The 24,873-nt window shown below is 44.0% G+C and overlaps 1 protein-coding gene across 1 annotated transcript in view; it reads left to right on the forward strand.

The window, feature by feature from the left end:
* LOC122798758 (mediator of RNA polymerase II transcription subunit 23-like) overlaps nt 1-24,873 on the forward strand; it is a 363,374-nt gene that overhangs the window by 288,138 nt on the left and 50,363 nt on the right. The window contains exon 5 of the mRNA XM_044067899.1: nt 14,689-14,800. Coding sequence (XP_043923834.1) covers nt 14,689-14,800 — 112 coding nt within the window. The remainder of the gene's footprint in view (nt 1-14,688; nt 14,801-24,873) is intronic.

Raw genomic sequence — 24,873 nt, forward strand, 5'->3', positions numbered from 1 at the left:
CCTGGACTGTAATGAAGTTTGAATCTTAACTATTGTGCTTTGTTAAGTTTGTCAGATGTTTTAGTCACTAATTTAGTTCAGATTTAGTTTATTCATCAGAGTACACCAGACAGTATAATTTATTGTTTTATTTAAGAACAAAAACAATTGAGGCCAGTCATTCAGTAACAGACTCTCTCTTAATGGGTGGCCCATTGTGTTCCTTTTTTTCCTGTGGCAAGTTTAATAACCCAAGAGCACATTCCACTTGAGAATTGGCAGCAGATTTCAGAAATGCTACTGCACTAGTTGTAGGATCTGCCTCATGGACTGAATTTCACACATCTTCTCACAACTGCAAGTTGGTAGTACCGTCCAGAGGAAGGACATGCTTTGGCTGTACTGCATGGTATTTTGTGGCAGTCACCTTCCATGTGTATAAATTACAGTACTTGGCAGATTACCCAAATGTTATGTTTTACTGTTACATTGACCCTCTCCAAAAGGACAGTACAGTTTTGTTTAAGGTGCCTAACCTTAACAGGAGATCTTTGCCGAGAAGTAATTGTAATATTAAAGCCTTCTCTGGGGAATCTGCACATATTCCCTACTCCTACTTTGCCCCCCCCCATGTGTTATGGTTTCTTTGGATCTCCCAAAGACCCGGTAGATGTATTAACATTTTCCAAATTGCCTATAGGTAGGTGTTTGTTTTTGTGATGTCCTTCAAGAATGCAACTGCAGTCCTTACATATGGGTTGTCCTGCCTCAGGCAGCCCTCGGTCGGCCGGATTCCAAAGTCTGGGTCCGGCGTCGGCTGATGTCGCCTCCTCCCTGACATCAGAGCGGCTGGGGTATAAAAGCATCAGCCGACGCCATCTTCCTCAGTCTTTCTTGCCGCGCGGTGCCCGAAGCCGAAGCAGTTCGCAAGTGCCGGTCGGTCAACTCCTGTGTTTTACGTATCCGAAGTCATCAAAAAGCTAAGTACCCCGTTGGGGAACCTTTTCTTGCCTCAGCCGATGTCAGAAAAAACTGAAAAAGTTAATAACTGTTTATCTTGTGGTAAACAAATACCTCATAAGGACTTCCATTCTTACTGCCTCCCCTGCCTTGGCCCAGACCACGACGTCTCGGCCTGTGCCGCCTGTGCTTGCTTCAATAAGTGCACTCTCAGGCGCCGGGTAGAGTTTGCTGAAGACTTTTTTGGCGATAAATACTCTTATAACATGCCGTCGGAACAACCGACACCACATATTTCCAAAAAAATGGAAAGACCGGGACCGACATTCTCGGCCCGCGACTTCCACCGACACCACGCCAAAAACTACCGCGAGTGCATCGGTCTCTTCTGAGGTGGTTGTTCCACCGCTCCAGACCGACGACAATGCTTTACCGATCACTCCGGCCCCGGTTGTTGATTTTCCCCCAGAAACTGAAGCCCAGGATTTGCCTGAGACCATACCTGTGGACAAGGTGACTCCAGCACGTGGGACAGCTAGGCCCCCTATGTCTATGTCTATCAAGGCCTACACACGTGCTAAGGCTGCCAGCCAGGCTAAGTCTCACCCTCCTAAAGCTTTGCCTCAGCCCACTACTGATAAACAAATTATGACTTTAGCTGCAGATTTAATTTCCTTAATCAGAGGCTCCCAGGCCCATCCTGACAGAGGTTCTCAGCCACCTTCTGACAAAAGGCCCAGGGTTGAGCATACAGACACCCTTTCTTCAAATGAAGCCTCTGGTGACTCTGATCACTCAGATACCCAGGAAGAGTCCTTCCAGGTCTACGAGGATTCTGATGCGGAGGAATCTATTTCTTCTGCCTCTCCTCCTGAGGATATTTCTTTTGGGGAAATTCTCCACTCCATGAGAGAGCATTTTCAGTGGCAAGGCCAGGAATTCTCCGACTCCAGGAAGCGGCTTTGTACCTTCCTTAAGCTTCCCCAGCACAGGCCTTTAGCTATCCCTCCAGTGTTAGATGTACTGGATGATGTGTACTCAGATTCGAGTGCTTCTCCTGATTCTCTCCCCCCTGCTCCTGTCAAGCCGGACAGATACTACAAGGTTCCTGAAACTCACAAACATTTATTTAAGGCCCATTCTGTTGATCTAGAAACAATTTCCCAGGGGCCCAAAGGGGTGGCCACATCCACGGCCAAAAATCCTTTGCCCTCAGACAGGGAAGCTAGGTCCCTGGAGAGGTGGGGGAAAAAGTTTATACCTCATCCACACTTGCCATGAGAGCCCTTAATTGCCTTTTTCATATGTTTCAGTATCAGGATTTCTTGATGGATGATTTGCAGAAAGAGTTAACCTCTCCTGAGCCTTTAGACAGAAAGGCCTTGCAGGATTTGGTCCATAACACTCAGCAGGTTAGCAATCATTTTCTTCAGTGTGGTTATGATGCATTGGAAGCTTCATGTAGGGCAGCTATGACAGGGGCAGTCATTCGTAGACATGCATGGTTGAAAGAACAAGCATTGCCAGATCATGTTAAAGTAAAGCTTCTAGATGCACCTCTGGAAAAACAAAAGCTATTTGGTGCTAATGCTCAGGATGTGTTGAAATCAATTGAGGAAAAGGCTAAATCAGTGCAAACAGTCAAGGATTTCCTCCAGGTTCAGCCACCAAGGTTCAGCAGGAATTGGCCTTCTAAGAATTGGTCCTTTCCAGACACTGACAAGTTTCAAAGGGGAAAAAACAGGCGTACCCGAGGAAGAGGGCAATACAGAGGCTCCTACAGAGGATGCCAATGGCAACCGACTAATCAGAGAGGTGGCGCAGGGACATCCCCTGCTCCACAGGGACAATCACAATGACTTGACTTTGACACCCACCAAGGCACAAAGAGAAGCACCTTTAGGTGGAAAATTATCCTTATTTTCAAAAAATTGGCACATTTTAACAAAGGACAAATGGATTCTGGACATAATAGACCAAGGCTACAGGTTCCACTTCCATACTTTACCAACAAGACAAGGCATGCCAAACCTGCCACAAAATCAAAGGGCAGAGGCATTCAAACAAGTTTCAAAGCTGATAAAAATCAAAGCAATAGAAAAGGTTCCTCCTCAGGAACAAGGCCAGGGATTTTACTCAAGACTGTTCCTTGTTCCAAGAAAAGAAAAGAAAAGCAATGGAGACCTATACTGGACTTGTCCGCTCTAAACACTTTTCTCATTGTACCAAAATTCAAAATGCTGACGCTACAGCAACTCCTTCCCATGTTGGGCAAGGGGTCTTGGCTGGTTACTCTGGACCTCAAGGAGGCATACCTGCATGTCCCAATCAGACACAGTTGCAGAAGATACCTCAGATTTCTTGCAGGGTCAGAGCATTATCAATTCTCAGCATTGCCTTTTGGCTTATCTACTGCGCCCAGAGTATTCACGAAATGCCTGGCATCAGTAATTGCACACTGCAGACTCCAGGGGATACAAATATACCCTTACCTGGACGACTGCCTTATACAAGCGGACAGCAAGCAAGCCTTGACAAAAAACTTGAATTATGTCATTTACTTACTACAGGCTTTGGGATACACAGTCAACATACAAAAATCAAGACTACTGCCATCCCAACAAATAATATTTCTAGGAGCCAAACTAGACACAGAATCACAAATGGCTTACCTCACAGAAGAGAAGCAAGAGCAATTACCACATTACTTCAAAAGCCTAGCAAAGCTCACCCAGATGACTGCAAGGAAAATCCTGCAGGCCCTGGGTTTCATGGCATCTTGCATTCTACTGATTCCACTGGCAAGACTACACATGAGAAAACTGCAATGGTACCTAAAAAGTCTGTGGTCTCAACACAGCCACAACTTAGAAGCAATTATCCCACTCATCCCATGTCTAAAAAGGGAATTTTTGTGGTGGGCCCAAGCAAGCCAGTCAAACAAAGGTATGCCTTTCAACAAACCTCAAACAAGCCAAACCATTACAACGGACGCCTCAGACCATGGATGGGGGGGCGCACATGGGGGGCAGATGCAAAGGGCAATGGACCCCCCAGGAAGTACATCTACACATCAATCAAAAAGAGATGTTAGCAGTAATTCATGCAATTGAGGCCTTCGGAAAATATCTTCAACAAGGCCATCTGCTAATAAAGACAGACAACACCACTGTTATGTGGTACATAAACAAGCAGGGAGGTACTCATTCTTACCCCCTTTGCAGACTAACAATGACTCTTTGGGAAAAGTCCCTGAAACTGAACATACAGCTGCAATCCCAGTTTGTTCCGGGCAGGGACAATGTTCTGGCGGACAGTCTAAGCAGAAACATCCTGGACCCGCACGAATGGATGTTGCATCCAGACATTTTTGCTCAAATAACTCATGCATGGGGGAGGCCGGACATAGATCTCTTTGCCTCCCACCTCAATCATCATCTGAAAAAGTTCTGCTCGAGGACACACCATCCACAAGCCTGGAGAATAGATGCTCTCTCATTCAGCTGGAACTCTCTAACAATCTATGCATTCCCACCTCTACCATTAATGACCAAGGTGTTACTGAAGATCAAAGCAGAGCAACCGAAAGGCATAATAGCTCCAGATTGGCCAAGACAGCACTGGTACCCATTACTAAGGAGCATAACTTGCACCAACCCGTGGCCCCTGCCTCAATGGCCTCTACTCTTGACTCAGCACAATTACAGGACGGTTCATCCCAACCTGCAAACTCTGCAGCTGACAGCCTGGAGGGTTCCATGATTTCTACCCATATCTCTCTTTCCAAGGAAGTTCAACAAATATTATTGGAAGCACGCAGACCTTCCACCAGAAAGACTTATTCAGCCAAATGGAAGAGATTCAACATCTGGAATACCAACAAGGGACAGGATGCATCAGTAATGAGCATCCCACAGATACTGGAATACTTGGCAGAAATGCTGCATAATGGACTTTCCTATTCTTCCATAAAAATACATGCTTCAGCAATTTCAGCATCATACAACACTGATCCTCCTGTGTTTTCACATCCTTTACTAAGACAATTTCTAAGAGGGATCAAGAATATCAAGCCTCCCAGAAAACCACCAGTGCCTGCATGGGACCTCAACTTCGTGTTGGAAAAATTAACTCTTCCTCCTTTTGAACCGGCAGCATCCTCAGAATTGCAATTTCTTTCCTGGAAAACAGTTTTCCTGTTGGCAATTACCTCAGCAAGAAGAGTTTCGGAGATACAGGCCCTCATGGCAGTACCTCCATTTCTCATTTTTCATCAGGACAGGGTTTCTTTAAGAACCAATCCTTCTTTTATGCCAAAAGTGATATCCAGGGTGTCTCTAAATCAAGCAATTCACCTGCCCACCTTCTTCCCCAATCCTCAAAATAAAGGGAAAAGCTGCTGCACACTTTGGACATACACAGACAACTACGCTACTACTTGGACAGAACAAAGGCCAACAGAAAGTCTGACCAACTATTTGTAGCATACGCCCCGGGAGTGCAAGGAAAGGCAATTTCCAAACAAACAATTTCAAAATGGATTGGACATTGCATCAGATTCTGTTATTCTTTCCATGGAAAGGGTGTGCCAGTCAATATCAGGCCACACTCCACCAGAGCTACAGCCACCTCCACAGCCTTCCTAAGAGGGGTGGCTACAAAGGACATTCTAGAAGCTGCTACATGGAGCTCCGTGCATACATTTTCCAAGCACTACCACCTGCCTTTATATTCCAGATCCCGAGCAGGCTTTGCTTCGGCAGTCCTGCAGGGCATTTTAGCTACACCATCCTTATCTTAGAGCCTACCACCCCAGCTTGGCTATGGTATTCAACCCATATGTAAGGACTGCAGTTGCATTCTTGAAGGACATAGTACAGTTTTGTACCTACCATAAATGTAGATGTCCGATAGATATGCAACTGCAGTCAGGTTTTCCCTCCCTCCTACCCCTCTGTGTATTGGGTCCACTTCCCTCCTTTTATACTTAGCTGGGGATATCTGTTATGGTGTATCTGTTTATTGCTATTGTGTTTGTCTGGAATTTTTATCCAGTTCTAAATTTAGCCTTCCTTGGAGGGCACCTGGCATCTGGGGCAAGAAACACTGAGGAAGATGGCTTCGGCTGATGCTTTTATACCCCAGCCGCTCTGACGTCAGGGAGGAGGCGACATCAGCCGACGCCGGACCCAGACTTTGGAATCCGGCCGACCGAGGGCTCCCTGAGGCAGGACAACCCATATGTAAGGACTGCAGTTGCATATCTATCGGACATCTACATTTATGGTAGGTACAAAACTGTACTTTTCTGTTTGCGTGTGATTGTGCATGCATGTGTGCATGCATTCTGTAATAGACGGGTGCCCTATCCCAGAATGGGTTTCCAGTGCATTCTGCCCGTTGGCTATCAGGATATGATGCATTATCTCTGAGATTTCATAAACGGGTTCTTTAGAACATGAATAACTGATTAAGTTAATTTTTATTATAGTAATATATGTTTTTACATGAAGGGCAATGGCTTACTACTATCACACATCCCTATGTGGGCCAGAAGCACCTCAACAGAATGTGGTTCCTTGCAGTAATTGCTGCATACACGCTTCGAACACTGGCCAAGGTTCCCAAGAATGCTGGAAAAGACCTGTGTATATTTTCATAGATGTATGAATGTAATGGAAGTAGACAGGGTGGGCAAAGTAGAACACACAGGGATGGGGAAACCCAAATTTACAGTTACAATTGCTTCTCACTGAAGATCTGCTCTTAGAGTAAGTACCTTATACACAACTGTACTTTATAACTAATTCTGAACTATTTTGTCCTTTGTCAGCAGTTTGAATAACTGTACTAAGTTATTTTAATATGTGGATTCTAATCAACCATTGCTGGAGGGAATATAATGTTATTCTGTATGGAAGTAATTAAATTCTACAAATATAGATAAACTAGGGGTGAGCTGTAGATTAACCAAATATATTAGATGATTGTTTTGGTCATTCCTTGACAGTGACTGTGACATGTAGCATCAGTAAATATACTTCTTGTCCTTAATTTTTGTAGTAGAACAGACCACTTTTTAACTACATTTAATTGGTTTTAGTAATGATTTACTTAAGCTTGTCACAAAATGTAAACTTCCCACCCCTGCGGTTAGTTGTGATGATGCAGTGATAGGCATTATACCACAAAATTTAATGTCACCTTTGTCAAGCCACGTTTTGGTAATAGTATGCATTGCAGTCATTCAAGTAGGGCAATGCTGTTTCCAAATTCTGTCTTTAATTGCCAGAGTGCTTTGCTGTACTCCGAATTTCATTAGATAGTAGGAAGGTTTTAAGATGCTGTCTGGTTCGACTCTCAGCTAGAGCGTCTTCTGCGTGGAGACATGCGTGAATGGGCGTACCTTCGTTGAAGGTTGTGCGTCAGGGCTGGCAACTCGGCATGTAAAGTCAACTGCCAATCATTAGCGGACCGGAGTTCCGCTGTGGCGACCCCAAACCGGGAAAAGTCGAAAGACGCAACAAAAAAAAAAAGTAGGAAGGTTTTATGGGGGAGAGTAATTGCAATAACATATTTTGGTTACTCTTGTCTGCTTACAATATCACCATTAGCTTGTTAAGAAAGCAGACTTAGTTATGCTACTAAATCTGTAGTTTTATAATTGGCAAGTCATTCATTGCAACTTTCTAAAAACCGTAACTCAGAAGTATGCATCAGTGCGCATGTAGTTTACTTTGTTGATATGTTAATGCTGCATGAAAAAGATGAGTATACTTTTTGAGGGCAAGGGCTATCTCTTCCCCTACTCCACTTTACTTTAGATAACTAGGTGTGAGATCTTGTCCGCTCAAGGGAAGAGAGAGATTTTTCTGATGCAGCAGTTTCATATGCAAGGGCCATGGTGCTATCCTATGGGTAAAGCAGCAATTTCCAGTGATCATGGAACTGGAGCTCAGTCATTTGTAATTCTGAAGAAGCAGCCATCAGTAGTATGTATCCAGACACACAAAGGTCAAAAGTAAAATCAAGGAGCTGCCTTACATGCTAAGGGTGTAAGTGCTTCCTGTCTGTGCAGTTATTGAGTAGCAGTGGTGTCAGTGACAGACAAATCTTACCTATAGTTTTCAAAATGTATTATTTTATTCATTTCTTCTTAACAGAGCTTTTGTGCATTAGAAGACGATAGTGTGTTTCACGTGTTGTCACCATTAGTATTAACATGTAAATGCAGTATTTTTTTAATGCCTTATCACATGGGAACTACATAACATGGTATGTTCTGTAGTCCTATCTCACCTTCATTCTTACTTATGGGATCAGAGCCGATCCTCGGCTCCGACTCGGCTTATTTACAAGCTGGAAGTCTTCTAGTTGGCTCGTGGCTAGGTAGGTATCCCATGGTGCACCAGTACAATCCCCAGATCTCGTTTGCCGCGTTGACGAGTTCGGTTGTGCTTCTCTTTGGCTCTGGCCAAGTTTTGCATTTACTTAAATTTATTGGAAAATTTTTGGACTGTTTTAATCAGAAACTGTTATTGTAGCATTGTTTAGTCACAGTTAGCGTAGTTTGCGATTTAGAATAGTTAGTCTTTATAACTGCGCCATTTGTTGCATCTTTGGCCTTTTTGGCTTCTTAGTATTGGTATCCTGTGTGCTGTTTTTTAATAGACTTAGTATTTGTAGGCATCCTTTGCACTTTGTTAGACTGTGTGTTGTTAGTAGACATAAGTCAAGTTTTTTGCGGATTCCCGCTTATTAAATTGTTACCGTCGTTAACAGAACTAGGTTCTGTTTTATTCCTTAGTCATAAGTCTGAGTTTTTTGCGGATTCCCACTTGCTTCATTGGTTACTGTTGTTAACAGAACTATTTTCTGTTTCCTTGTTGAGTATTCCTATTTGAGTGTGTAAACTTCTCTGCTTATTGTAACTCCCTAGGTCTGTTTTAGTTAGAAGACCTAATTTCTCCATTTCCCTTCCTGCCTGGGCTAGGCCCCGTTTAAGTTAGAGGACCTAGTCCTCGTGGTGTCTTTCTCTTTTCTGCAGGGCTAGGCCCATTTAAATTAGAGGACCTAGTCCTCCTTTTTTCTGTGTGTGTGTGTGTGTGTGTGTGTTTTCATCTCTGTGAGAATGTCCAAAGAAAGTAAGGACCATAAGCCATCTGGCTTTAAGAAACGTATTAAATGCTCACAGATGATGTCCATAACGGATGGCCACAGTAACTGCATTTACTGTTTGGGGGGTCATCCATCTACAGGAAACCTGCTTATTTTGCCACTCATTCATTGCTAGGGTGTTGCAAGAAAGGAAAAATAAGCTCATCCTAAAAGGTCTTCTTAAACCTTCCTTTGAAGAAGATCTGGCTAGCTCTTCCTCCTCTTCTAGATCTACAAAGGAAAAGTCTAAGTCCTCTAAGAGGCCCTCTCTGGCATCGGCTGGTGTCTTGGAGCCACCTCTTAAAATCACTAAATCAGACAAGTCCACTGTCTCATCGGCTCCACAGAGCTCGGTGCCGATTGAGAGTACTATTGTGATTACAGGGTTGGCCCCAAGTAACTCAGAGCCAACTGCTGATAGTATTTCATGGAGCCGGTCTATGGATCCTCTACTGGTCTCCCGTATTTTGAAGTCTGTGATACTGCAGAGATCCTACTCTCCTACTGTGTCTTCCAGGAGTTTATCAGAAGAAGATGTGGAGAGGGTATTGCTGAGAGTGTTGAAGTCATCTGCTTTACGTAAATTGTTGTTGGCTCCGACCCAGTCGGCTCCAGAGCCACTTGAGTCAGTTAAGCCCCCTTCGATCATTCCTCCTCTGAGCCATGCTGGTCTTTCGGAGCAGTAGTGTTTGGTACCACTGGTGGAACCCTCAGCTCCAGCACCCCCTATGGCTGTTTCAGAGCCGAGGTCCGCTCCCACACTCTTGGTGCCGTCTGTGGTGTCTAGGAGCTGAAGCTTCCCAGTCGGCCCCGACAGGGATGCTTGGAACATAACCTCTTCGGTTCCAAGTCTTCCTCTCAGACGCGTCGGCGAGGATGAGCTCAGATCCTACATCTATCTTGGAGCCAACGGCATCCTTGGTCTTTTCGGAGCCGGGGAGGTCTTCGGAGCTGGAAAGGTCGGCATTTGAGATGATGAGTGTGCTGCCCCGATCTTCAGCTCCTACCAGGGGTACTGACACTCTTCCCCCTAAGGCACCTACTTCTGTCTCCGCTCCTACTCTCTCTGTGGACAGCAGAGACCCTCAGCTTTAGGAGCCACTGGCCGGTGACCCCCACTCTTCCGAGACATCCCCGGAATATCCTTCCGAGGAGTCCCCATGGAAGAGGACATGTAAGAGGAAGCATGTAGACTCTCAGGATGAGTCTCTGACACTGAACTCAAGGAGTCAGAAGGGTCGCCCAAGTTGTCCTCTGATGATGTCTCCTTTGTAGAGAGCCTGGAAATCCTTAAACAGAGGTGCGGCTGGCCCACTGTCACCCCTTCTGATGAGGAGTCAGTATACCTGAAGGCTTTCGGGTCTCAACCTTCAGCCTCTTGGGTGTCTCCACCTTTCGACGAACTGATGGAGCTAGTTAGTCGAAAGGTGTGGGATACTCTTGATGCCATGGAGCTAGTCCCCAGGAGACTGAATAAGTTTTTTTCTGCACCCCCAGAAAAAGATTTTTTGTCTAAAGGTGTTCCCGTAGATGCCATGGTGGTGGCGGTGGCCACTAAGAAGGAGATAGTTGAGACAACTTCTTCTGTCCATCCGCTGAATAAGGAGTCTCGAACGATGGACAGATACTGGAAGCATATCTTCTCTTCAGCGCCATTTACCCTTAGATCACTGAACTACCTTACTTCACGAGGCTTCAGAGAGCTCTCCTTAAAGAATTAGGAGACTCTCTACAAGGTACATGTGCTGAGGGAGTCCCTTACAAGGTGTCTGTCCAGTTGTCCACCTTGAACTGTATCGTCATTTCATCAATGTGGCTTATTTCGTATACAGCCGATGGAGCGAGTAGAGCAGCGGGTTCAGGAATTTCCCTAAGGCGTCATTCCTGGATGCGTTTGTGTAACTTTGTGGAACCGTTCAAGTCTACCTTTACCAACGCCCCCTTCGACGGTTCCTCATTGTTTGGACCCAAGGTAAAGGACACAGTCACTCGGTGCGAGCAAGAAGGAAAAACACTCTCTGCCATGGGAGTACGTTTTACTCTACTCTCTAGACCATATCCTAAGGGTCAGAGGGGCGGTAAAATGTGGTTCAAGAAGTCCCAGAGGTTTTTCCAGGATGCACAGGGTGACCCCTCCTTCAGAGGCAGATGAGGAGGAGGAAATGGTAGACGTCGCCCTAGAAGCAGGGGCGGTCCGCAGAACCAGGGTGGTCATGATTTATTTTGGTGCCGGCCTTAACAGCTCTCCTGATGTGGGGCCCGACTGTGCTTCTCTGAGGCTGCGTTTCTTTGTATCCAGAAGCCTGGCTGGGTATCACTCAAGACAAGTGGGTACAAAGAATTATTACCAGAGGTTATGTCATACCCTTTTCTCTTCCACTTTTTGTTCCCAAGAGGATCCCAGATGTTCCACCCAATTGCAGTGATCAGGCAACTGTGGAGGTCAACAAGTTGCTGTCAAAAAGAGTCATCCAAACCATCCCAGCAGACCAAATAGGATCCGGAACTTACTCCAGATTCTTTTTAGTGCCAAAACGTACAGGGGACTGGAGGTCCATTTTGGACCTCAGTAGATTGAATGAATCAGTAAAGAAGGACAAGTTCCGGATGGTAACACTGCAGTCTATCCTCCTGTTGTTAGAGAAAGACAATTGGATGTGCTCAGTAGATCTCCAAGATGTCTACTACCACATAAAAATGGACAGGGCATCGAGGAGTCTTCCATGCTTCCGGCTGAGAGACAGTCACTAACAGTTTCGTGCTCTGCCCTTTGGTCTCACCACAGCTCCCAGGGTGTTCACCAAGTGTATGGCGGCAGTGACGGCTCACCTGAGACATCGAGGATTCTAGGTGTTTCCGTATCCGGACTAACTGGCTCTTGACCATCCCCACCAGGCATATACTCCTTTAGACCAGGGACGCTACCATTCAGCTTTGTGCCCAGCTGGGAATTTCTATAAATTGTGGAAAATCTGCCTTATTGCCCTCTCAATCTGTAATTTTTATAGGCTCAGAGATAGATACAGTAGACATGTTGGCTCGTCTTCCTCTGCATAAAGGGCACAGAATCTGGTTCTTCAAATTCAACGTCTTCTCCCCTTACGAAAGGCCAAAGCCAAGACTATTCTGCATCTGTTGGGGACCATGACTTCCACCATATTACTAGTGCCACTAGCCAGACTACACATGAGGATTCTTCAGTGGCTCCTGTCGTCCCAGTGGTATTTTCAGCATCTACCATTATCTCACCACATTCTGCTGACAGACTCTTGCAAGAAGGACCTCCTTTAGTGGACTCTACCCAATCAGTTAACCACAGGCACTTCATTTGTTCCTCACCAACCCATTGCCACTGTGACCACGAATGCCTCACAGGTAGAGTGGGGGGGGGCATTATCTAGGCAGGACTGTTCAAGGCACATGGCAAGATCACGAGGCTCACGTGCATATCAGCATTCTAGAGATAAGGTCGGTGCTCCTGGCGTTGCAAGCACTTCATGACCTTTTGCTTCTGGGGACTATTGCAATACAATCAGACAACATGTCGGTAGTATGGTATATCAACAAACAGGGCGGAACCAGATCTTACCCACTCTGTCGAGAGGCCATGCGAGTTTGGAAATGGGCAATATCTTCCCAACGTTTTCTGGTGGCAACGCACATTCCAGGGACAACCAACATGATGGCCGACAAGCTCAGCTGTGCAATCCTGATGCCTCACGAGTGGTCTCTGAAACAGGATACAGCGGGACAGATTTTCCACTGATGGGGACAGCCTTGCTGCGATCTCTTGGCGAGCCCAATCAATGCCAAATGCAGCAGCTACTTCTCGCTCATCCCCCCTTCGGGGGAGTCACCGACAGACGCACTTGTTCATGATTGGCCCCTGGATCTACTGTATGCTTTCCCTCCCTTTCCTCTCATTCCCAAGGTTATTCAGAAAGCAAAACAGCTGGGAAGCAAACTGATCCTCATTGCTCCTTGCTGGCCTCATCAAGTTTGGTTTCCCTTCCTCGGGCCTCTTCTCCTAGACTATCCCTGGATTCTGGACCCAGTTCCAGACCTGTTGACTCGTGTCAGGTTCACTTCACCCCTCCTTACACACCCTCAATTTGACAGCGTGGTTGCTCCAGTTCCATCCCTAGTCAGGCTTCACGACGTCTCACCCTCCGTGACTCATACCCTTACATCTTCTCATAAACCTTCCACTAGGAGACTATATTCCAGTAAATGGAGAAGATTCTGTATCTGGTTGGAGAAAATTAATGTTGACACTTTCACTGCCTCCATTCCATTGGTTTTGGACATCCTGTCTGAGCTTTTTTCAAATTTTCATCTAGGCTTTCAAGAATCTAATCTTATGTCACATAAGCTGTGCAAAACTTTCCTTAAAGATGCTACTTTAAGACCCCCCTTTCAAGAACCTGTTGCCTCATGGGATTTAAATTTTGTGCTATCCAAATTAACTTCTCCGCCCTTTGAGCCTTCTCATTCATCCCCTTTGAAATTCCTGTCTTGGAAGACTTTGTTTCTGGTGGCTATCACATCGGCCAGACGGATGTCAGAGTTACAAGCATTGTCTGTGAAACCCCCTTACCTGATTTTTCACAAAGACAGGGTGTCCCTTCATACTAATCCCTCCTTTGTCCCCAAGGTGTGTTCTCATGCCACCTTGAATCAGTCCATAGAACTGCTGGTGTTCTTTTCAAGTCATTCCAACGCAGCTGAATACAGGTTTCATCAGCTGGATGTCCATAGACAGTTAAGTTTTTATTTGCACTGGACTAAGGAAATCAGGAAATTAGATCAATTATTTTATTTCCTTCTCCGAATCCAGGTCAGGCTTACCAGTTTCCAAAGTAACACTCTCTAATTGGATTTCTAGCTGTATAGCTTATGTTTACAACTCTGAGGGTAGACCTTTACCCTTTAAAATCAAGGCTCACTCTACCAGATCTCAGTCTACCTCTGCAGCCTTTCAAGCCAGTGTCCCACTTGATAATGTTTGTGCAGCAGCAATGTGGGCTACCCCTCACACTTTTATTACTCATTACAAATTGGATTTAACCTCCGGGGTACAGCATCTTTTGGTTCCACGGTACTCGAGAGTATTTTTCCTTGAGCCACCCAAGAATAAGGTGCTAGGGACGCTGTCCCATATGCAAGAATGAAGGTGAGATATGACTACAGAACATAAAGAAGTTATGTACTAACCATAACGTTCCATGTTTGTAGTCCATCTCGCCCTTCATTCTTACGAACCCACCCTCCTACCCCCATCCTGGAAGTACCTGGAGAGAGAAAAATATTATTATCTTTTTTTATGGAGACCTTTTAGTCTTGGCTTCTTTTGTGTATTTGTTATCTCTCCTAGTTAGCAGCAAACAAGATCTGGGGATTGTACTGGTGCACCATGGGGTACCTACCTAGCCACAAGCCAATTAGAAGACTTCCAGCTTGTAAATAGGTCGAGTCGGAGCCGAGGATTGGCTCTGATCCCATATGTAAGAATGAAGGGTGAGATGGACTGCAAACATGGAATGTTATGGTGAGTGCATAACTTCTTTTTTCTTGATTGTCACCATTAACTAGGTTGGTGTGCGAGTCTCTTGTCAATTCAGATAGTCTTGAATGGGAAAGGACTCAGCTGTGGGCTCTAACCTTTCGCCTAGTTCGGAAAATCATTGGTGGTGTGGATTACAAGGTAGGTTTGTAATTAAAATGTTTCTTGACTTTATTTTGCATGTGGTTGACAAATGTATTATGCCTTGCCTTCAGCCTGAATGTGTTATTTAATTAATGCATTACCTTTTCCTTCTTTAAAACAGTGCTTTGGCTGCTGAAAACCTTTTTGTAAACATCTTTGATGTTTTTAGCATTAAAGCATCTGAAACATTTCCTGACAGAATTGGGCTGCTTAGCTTTACCAGTTTGTATTTTTTGCCATTCTGCAAAGTGCATTTAGAATTTACTATCAGTTTGTATCTAATACAGCCTTATACCCATGTATCTGCTTTATTTCTGCTTTTTTGTTTAATCTCCAGTTTGATGATCGCATGTTTTTGTGGTATTATCACCTTTAAGTAACAAAGTATCTTGCATACATTTATTTGGATTGCGTATGTTTTTGTGGTTAGTGCATATGTGCTGTGCTGTCTGTGCACTTCTGCATGCATGTGTGGGCTCCCTGTTGAAATGTTGGGATTCATAATGTCGAGTCCCAAAACAGAGGAGCAAGAAAATAAAAGACCCCTCTCTCCTTTCAGCCTGGGGGGGATGAATCTCCACACGGGAGAATCAGGAACAGAGGATCTTAAAGTCAGGGAGAATCAGAGACACCTAATTATCACAGCATATGCATATTTAAATCAATACATTAATATGCACATATTTAGTTACACAAAAGGAGGGCATAATTTACAGAAATTCCTTATTAAAAAGAGTTGTACAGGCAAACAAATTCAATTCATGCTCAGCTTGCCCACACCATCAGTGGCAGTTGTATAAAAATAGGTGCTTAAATATTTGCAAAACACAAATACATGCACATAAGTATAATATGGAAGAAATATACCCAATATGCAAATTTATGTTTAGCAGCCCAGTTTCATCTCTTCCACAGACTATTTACTAAAGGTATACTACACACACCATTTCCCCATGGTAAGAAAATGTCCATTTTATGTAAATCATGGATGTTCTTCGTCTCACATTGCTGCAGTCATAACCTGTGGGTAGTCCGCTGTCCTCGGTCGGCCCGAATACCAAAGTGTTAGGCTGGCGTCGGTCATGGTCGCTCAGATCTGACGTCAGCACGCAGTGGTACTAAAGCGCATGACCGACGCCATATCCTCAGTCTTTCTTGCCGCATGGTCCGAAGCAGAAGCAGCGTTTGCAAGTGCCGTTCGGCATCCTGAAATTTTCATATTCTGAGTTTCAGACCGAAGACCAAGTTGGGCTAAGTACCCCGTTGGGGAATATTTTTGTCTTTTCTTGCCTCAGTTAAATCCGGATGTCAGAAAAAGTTAATAATTGTATTTCTTGTGGGAAACAGATACCTCATAGGGACTACCACTCTCTCTGTATTCCTTGCTTGGGGCCTGAGCACGACGTAGTCGGGTGTCGCTTTTGCGCTAGATTTAATAAGCGCACCATTAAACGCAGGTTAGATTGTGCTAGACTTGTTTTCGGTAAGCGGTGTAACTACAACATGCTGTCAGATCCTCTGACGCCCGCTACCGCTAAGAAGCGAAAAGATAAATCGTTAAAGTCTAAGCAGGATGAGTCGTCCGTTGCGGACGCCGGTTCTATGGAAACTACGGTTGAATCTGTGGATCCAGCTGAGGTTTCAGCTGAATTTCAGGGGGAACCTTTAATCCTACAGGAATTGGCCTCTCAGGAGTTAGGTCAGGCCGAGGGGGCCTCTCAAGTTTCTGTAGTTCCTGCTTTACATAAGGTTGTTAGGCCTTCTACTTCTGTCACTAAAGCCCCTTCTAAAGCTAGACCTGGTCTTTCTGGCACAGGCATCAGCCCTAGTTCTTCGGGCTCTGTTCCTAAAAAACATATGCTGAAAATGGCAGAGGATTTGATTACTTTAATCAGAGGTTCTATGCCCCCTCCAGATAAGAGGCCTAGGGTGGAGACAGAGGTGGAGGGATTGGAGCATTCCTCAGATTACTCTGAGTCTTCTGCTGAGGACATTCAGGATTTTCCTCCCTATTCTGATTCGGATGCAGAGGATTCCTGTCCTTCTGCTTCTCCTCCAGAGGATTTTTCCTTTTCTGAAACCCTGCACTCCATGAGGGAGCATTTTAAGTGGGAAGGTCAGGATTTTTCAGATTCTCGTAAGAGGCTTAGGGAATTTTTGTTTTTACCACAACATAGGCCCTTGGCTATTCCCCCTGTTTTGGATGTTGTTCAGGATGTTTTTTCTGAAGCTTCCCTTAATCCTGATTCTTTGCCCCCGGTCCCTGTCAAGCCAGACAGGTATTACAGCGTTCCAGAGGCTCATAAATATTTGTATAAGAGTCCTAGACCTGACCCGGAAACTATTAGTCAGGGACCTATGGGTGTCAGGGCTTCTGTAGTTAAGAATCCGGTACCTCTGGATAAAGATTCTAGAGCTTTGGATAGGTGGGGTAAAAAAGTGTATACCTCCTCCACGCTAGCTATGAGGGCTTTAAATTGCCAGTTTCATATGCTGAAGTATCAGAATTTTCTGTTAAGCCAGTTGAAATCTAAGGTAGATGCTCTAGCTGAGGGTATAGAGTATAAGGAATTGCAGGACTTAGTTCATGCCTCTGATCAGGTTGGTAAGCATTCCTTGCAGTGTGGCTTTGATGCTCTTCAGGCTTCTTCCAGGGTGGCTGCCACTGGTTCAGTTATTCGTAGGCACGCCTGGCTTAAGGATCAAAATTTGTCAGAGCATGTTAAAGCTCGAATTTTGGATGCTCCCCTTCAATCTGAAGTTCTTTTTGGTTCTCCTGTGGAGTCACTTTTGAAGAAAATGGAAGACAAAGCTAAGTCCATGCAGACGGTTAAGGAATTTTTACAAGTGCAGCCCCCTAAGTTTAGCAGAAATTGGCCTGCAAAAGGATGGGCTTATCCTTCTTCTGATTTTCAGTCTAAGGGCAGATCTAGGGGCAGAGCTCATGCTCAGGGTTCTTTCAGACCTAGGACGTGGAGTTCTCCTGCACAATCTTCTGGTGAGGGCAGGGGTCAGCCTTTTCGTAAACAGACCCAATGACCTGTATCTCCAGCTGCCAGATTCCTCCTGTCTGGCAGCTCCTCTAGGAGGAAAGTTGGCACTTTTCAAGCAAAATTGGCTTTTGGTCACCCAGGACAAATGGGTGTTGGACATTATAAATCGAGGCTACAAGTTTTATTTTCACACCTTGCCTCCTTTCAAAGGCATGCCGGACGTACCTCCTCAGCAAAGGCTGGAGGCTCACAAACAGATTTCTTTACTTTTACAAATGGGGGCTATCCAGGTGGTACCTCCGTCAGAAGTAGGCCTAGGATTTTATTCTCGCCTGTTCCTTGTGCCAAAGAAAGGAAACACTTGGAGGCCAATTCTGGATTTGTCTATTCTCAATACATACCTAGACATTCCAAAGTTCAAGATGTTAACTTTGCAGCAACTTCTGCCTCTGCTAGGCAAAGATCATTGGATGGTAACTCTGGATCTCAAAGAGGCTTATCTTCACATTCCTATCAGGCCCAGCTGCAGGAGGTTCCTGCGTTTTCGGGCTGGTACTTTTTATTATCAGTTCTCTGCATTGCCCTTTGGCTTATCTACTGCGCCCAGGGTGTTCACAAAGGTCCTGGCTCCTGTGATAGCCTTCTTAAGACTAAGAGGAATACAAATTTATCCTTATCTGGACGATTGCCTGATTCTGGCTCAAGACAAAGTCAAGTTACTTCGGCATCTACAGTATGTAATGGCAGTTTTAAGGTGCCTAGGGTATTCTGTGAACGAAACAAAGTCCAGTCTAGTACCCTCTCAGGACATGTGCTTTCTGGGTGTGAGACTGAATACAGCCTCTCAGATGGCTTTTTTGACCCCGGACAAACAAAGAAATCTTCCCCTATACTTCCAGCAATTATCCCTACTGTCCAGGCTGACTGCAAGGACAGTCCTTCAAGCCTTGGGGTTCATGGCATCTTGTATTCTGGTACTTCCCAATGCCAAACTGCATATGAGGAAGCTACAATGGTATCTCAAAAGTGTATGGACTCAACACTGCCACGATTTGGACACTGTCATTCAGATAATACCTTGCATCCAAAAGGAATTTTTGTGGTGGGCTCAGGGATGTCACCTAAACAAGGGACTCTCTGTGACCCGACCAGAGGCGAGTCAGATCTTAACGACAGATGCCTCGGACATGGCTTGGGGAGCACACTTCAATGGGAAATGGATTTAAGACACATGGCCTCCCAGACTACAGCATTTGCATATCAACATGAAGGAGAATGTTAGCAGTCCAATTTGCACTGATGGCTTTCAAGGATCTACTACAACCGGGACAGGTGTTGATTCAAACAGACAACACAACAGTCATGTGGTACATCAACAAGCAGGGGGGAACCCATTCGTACCCTCTTTGCAGACAAGCTATGATTTTGTGGGAGACTGCTCTGAGTTTGCACATCACTCTTCAAGCGAGGTTTCTGCCAGGAGCACAGAACTCCTTAGCAGATGTTTTGAGCAGACAGATGGTGGATCCCCACGAGTGGAAATTGGATCCTCATGTATTTCAACAGTTGACAGTGGCTTGGGGAACTCCAGACATAGATCTGTTCGCTTCTCCACTAAATTTCCAACTGCCAAAATTTTGCACAAAGATGTTTCACCCAAAAGCTTGGAAAGTGGATGCTCTATCTTTCAGTTGGAACAACCTTCACGTCTATGCTTTTCCTCCTCTGCCTCTCCTTTCCAAGGTGCTCTTGAAGGTCAGACAGGACAAGCCTTGCATGATTCTAATAGCTCCAGATTGGCCACGTCAGCACTGGTATCCTCTGCTGAGGAGTTTAGTACAGGAGCCTCCTTGGCCTTTGCCTCCAATTCCACACCTTTTGTCCCAGGCAAGCAATCATTTTCTCAATGTCAGGGTACAGTCCCTGCATCTGACAGACTGGCATATTCTGTTTTAGACCCTGGGGTCAGCTTCCTCAACAAGTTTTGAATGTCATATTGGAAGCCAGACGACCTAGTACTAGGAAAGTTTATGCTGATAAATGGAGGAGATTTTTTCTTTGGAGCACAGCAAAGAGCTTTGATGTCCTAATAGCTAGCTGTTGGGGGAGTCTTTATAGTGTATTTGTTTGTATATATGTACATACATGCTTATTGTTGTGTACCTCCTCTATCTATTTGGAACATTGGCATCTCCAAATTTTAGCCACCTGCAGGGCTACTACTGGCATCTGAGGCAGAAAAGGAAAATGGGCGGACCGGACTTTGGAATCCGGCCGACTGCAGGGCTGCCACAACGACAGGACAACCCTTTGTTATGACTTTTGCCTATCCAGTTCGGACATCTACATTTATGGTAGGTACAAAACTGTACTTTTCAGTGCCTAATTTGAGTGTTACACTACAGTACCTTACATAATTATTAGACAAGGGTTTGTCTTTCTCCTCCGTGAAAGTTCATGCTGCAGCCATTTCTGCTAACTATGATTGTGACCCACCATTATTTTCTCACCCATTGTTTAAGCAATTTCTTAGAGGGGCAAAGAACATAAGACCCCCACGTAGAGCTCCTACTCCTTCCTAGGATCTCAATTTTGTGTTGGAAAAGCTTACTTTACCTCCTTTTGAACCTGCAGCTACATCTGAGTTGAAGTTTTTGTCTTGGAAGACTGCTTTTTTGTTGGCCATTACGTCTGCTAGGAGGGTATCTGAATTACAGGCTCTCATGGCAGTTGAACCCTTCCTGATATTCCATAAGGATAGGGTATCCCTGCGTACTAACCCTACTTTTATGCCTAAAGTTGTTTCTAATGTGGCCTTAAACCAATCTATTCATTTGCCTACTTTTTATGCTGATCCCCAAAATAAAGGGGAAAAAATTTTGCATTCTTTGGATATTCACAGGCAGTTACGCTATTATTTGAGCAGAACTAAAGGGTTCAGGCAGACTCAACAGTTGTTCATTTCTTTTGCTTTGGGTTCACAAGGGAAAGCTGTTTCAAAGCAAACTATTTCTAAGTGGATTGGCCATTGTATTGCTTTTTGTTATTCTCATCATGGAAAGGATGTTCCCGCTGGAATCAGACCTCATTCCACTAGGGCTGCTGCCACTTCGACTGCCTTTTTAAGGGGAGTAGCTACTAAGGATATTTTGGAGGCAGCTACTTGGAGTTCAGTGCACACTTTTACTAAACATTACCATCTCCCTCTTTATTCCAAGTCTAGGGCTGGGTTTGCCACTGCAGTTTTACAGGGCATGTTAGCAGCTCCTAATTCTTTTTAATTTTGCCAGCCTCCCTTTACCTTTGCTTTGGGATTCTACCCACAGGTTATGACTGCAGCAATGTGAGACGAAGAACATAGTACAGTTTTGTACCTACCATAAATGTAGATGTTCGAGGATCCACATTGCTGCAGTCCAATCCTCCCTCCTTCCTCTCTGTAGTTTGGGGTTGCTGTGTTGTTTTGGGGTGATTATTTTTTCTATATTGGTGGTTGGGTATTTTCTATTTTTGGCTATGGCCTTTTCTTTTTAGGCCTTCTGACATCTGGGGCAAGAAAGACTGAGGATATGGCGTTGGTCATGCGCTTTAGTACCACTGCGTACTGACGTCAGATCTGAGCGACCATGACCGACGCCAGCCTAACACTTTGGTATTCGGGCCGACCGAGGACAGTGGACTACCCACAGGTTATGACTGCAGCAATGTGGATCCTCGAACATCTACATTTATGGTAGGTACAAAACTGTACTTTATTCAACTTGATCTTGTTAAGTCAGTTTCTACAACTGACACTGTGGAATGTTTCTTTTATTCAATTGTTACCTTTCTTGCTCCCTCCAGCATGTTCTTTGGATGTTTCAGGCAGTAGCAGTCATTGCCTTCTTTAATCGTTATTGCAAATAAAGAATTTAATATTTTGGGGCCAAGAGACTAGAGTTCAGTGGTAAAAAATGTTAAGAAATTATGAAGTTTGTGTTTCTTTTAAAAGTAAAATTGTTATTTGATGAGTAAACTTTACTATAAGTAAAGTGCTAAAGCAGTAATAATCAGTTATGGATACCTGCCTTTCTTTACTGTGATGTAGTCTTGAAATGAAGTACAGTTTTTTTTTGTTTTTTTTTTTTATATACATAAAATACATCCAACTTCCTCATATTGAATATTCTTCTGAATTGTCAGCCTTAACTAACATAGCATTTTTAATGCATTGAAAGACTACTGGTTCTCAACAACTGTTATTTTATTGCTGAATCCGTTAATGGAATGTGCTGAAGTAAAGGATTACTATTTAACATTTTATTGCACTGAAGATTTCCTGATGTTCATCATTAGATCACTGTTGCAGTAGCCAAAGCTATGTGGGTTATATCCTGTGAAGGATATGACACTGGACAGTTTACAAAGCTTTAGGTCACCTTCCACATGCCCTAACAGCTGAACAATTTGAGGAGAGCAGTATAAAGTCATTGGTTAGGGTGCCAAACCTCAGAACTTTCTTACTGTAGAAGTACGCTCTTCCCGCGGAGTGATCAGTGGTCAGCAGGCACTTCTTTAAGGCTGGACAGGATAACCTTTTACTTTGTCAGTTTTTGTGAAGAGAAGTTTAACTTTTCTGTTCAGCGTTATTGCTAAGGGTTAGGAGTCATGTTTTTAGTGGGTGTCACTAAAACATTTACCTTAAAACTTAGATTTTTAGTCTGGATTCCTTTGAGCAGGTTCCTTTCAAATTACTACTTTTTTGTGTAACAGTTTTACTTTTCTGTCAAAATGTATAGCTAGGGTCTAGAGATAATTAGGTTTTGGGTATTGTCATTAAAAATTACCTCAAAATTAAATTTTTCTAGTGTAGTTCTATTACTGACTCTCCATCTCTCTGCTACTGTTTGTTTTTCCCCCTCCCCCATCCACAGAACTTAGCCTCAGCTGCCAGTGAGTGTCTGCTGTGAGCATTTGGACGGCTGATTGATGATTGAGATCTCTCAGTCCCTTTGTTGTTGCACTCTGAAAAGGTGATAAGGACTGATAGACAGGCATGTCCTCTGCAGCTTATACAGATGGTTTCTTTGGACCACACTTGTTGGCGTAAGAGGAGGGAGTGGAAGATGCTTTGTCACAAAGCCACTCTGATGGTCTTGATTCCTGGATAAAGGACCATCCTTCATGTCTGTCTTTTTCTGAGGGGTTTCTAGGAAAAAAAAACATAAAGTTAGATATCTTTCTTATCCTGTATCACATAGAATAGACAGGGAAGATTTGTGGGTTTTGCTAAAGGGTTATTGCAAGCCTTTCAGTCTTTACGATGTGAGTTTTCCTTAAATTTTGAAAAGGAAGATTTTCTTTCTTGGAATCTAATTCTAAGTCTAAGAGACAGGAACTGGATTTGGATAATGTTTCTCAAATTACTACCCCACAGATTCCCCTTCTGAAGAAGTATCCTTTTCTGATACTATTGCCAAAATGAAGGAGTTATTTTAACAGGACCAAAAAGAAATTCCAGAATCCCAACAAACATATGACTTACTACGGGTGGATTTTCCTGAACCCACAGCTGTTCATCTTGTTTTTTTTTTAGTATTACAGAATGTTTTCTTTGTAGCTAGTAGATACATCCCACATGATGGCTTTTCTTCCTCAGTACAAAGTAGAATTTTTCAAGAAGCAATTTATGATATTCTGACTGTGACATCTGCCAGGGAAAAATCTTATGGTTCTGGGTTTCATGGCTTCTACAATTCTCATAATTCCTTTGGCCCGACTTCATATGAGGAAAGTTCAACTGGTCCTCAGATCAGTTTGGACACAATACCAGTACCCTTTGTCATTTAAGATTCCAGTACAGGATTTTATAAAAATGTATTATTCTGGTTAGTTGACCAGCTGTCCATTAACCGAGGTCTCTTCTTTTCCCTTTCAGACCCTACTTAGGTCTGTAACTTCAGATACCTTAGACTTCACTTGGGAAGCTGCATTCAAGGTTGTGAAAGTTAAGGGTCTGAGGAACAAGCAGGAAAAAATGAAACATGTAAATGTCAAAGAAATTATGTTAAACGTTATCAAATCTCTAAATCATCTTTGGGTTCCAGGTCTGCTGTTATTAATCACAGGCAACACAATAGTGATGCAGTACATAAACTTGGGGGAACCAGATTATATCCCTTTTGCAGACTAGCTGTGATAGCCTGCGAACTAGCAACTCAGAGCAAACTATCCCTGCTGGGCTAATTACATTGTCAGGGCAGAGTACTGCTGCAGAAAAGCTGAGCTGATTCAGGACAGACCCCCATGAATGGAAGTTGAACTCAAGTAGATAATCTGTATGTTGCAAATGGAGGCAAACTTACGTTCTGGGCGAGAACTCATTGCACAAAGGCCTGGAAGATAACCTTTCACTCTCATGGACAGGAATGTTTGTATATGGCATTCTACCATAATTAGGGCTCTTCTAAAAATTCAGAAGGACTCCCAGAATAATTGTGACCTTCTTTTGGCCCAAGCAACAGTGGTTCTCCCTTCTTTTGACAATGGCCAAGGACAATTGCCACAGATTTCCTAATAGGATAGACTTAATCAGGGCAGGAGTAGTTTGATACTCCCAGATCATCAATTTATTTAACTGATTGGCTGGATGATAGAATTTTAATACATTTTAGGCACTTGTTTTCTGAGAACATGCACCAGATATTAAAGGAGGCTAAGAAACCTGCTTCTAGAAAATCATTCTTGGCTAAGTGGAAAAGATTTTCTACTTGGTGCCAAGGTAAAAATCAGGAACTTTTTTTGCCCAAGTACTTTTTGATACTCTTCCATATCACTGCTGCAGTATTCATAACTGATGGGATCTCCTGCCAAGTATAACCCAACATCCAGCCAGTATACCAAAGCCTTTAGTACTTACAGGTGCCATACATCACATATACGTTCCCCATGCAAGGCATAGGGCATAAAGGTGACATACGGACGTACACACTCAGAACGTATTTGCCTCTAGTCTTAACGCCAACATTGAACATTGGTTTGGATGCCTTTCTTCTGTGCTAGTTATTAAGCAGTTTTTCAGATAAGTATCCCATTGGG

This window comes from Protopterus annectens, chromosome 1.part0 (genome assembly GCF_019279795.1).
Source record: "Protopterus annectens isolate FY-2018-M chromosome 1.part0, PAN1.0, whole genome shotgun sequence".
Classification (NCBI taxonomy): Eukaryota; Metazoa; Chordata; order Ceratodontiformes; family Protopteridae; genus Protopterus; species Protopterus annectens.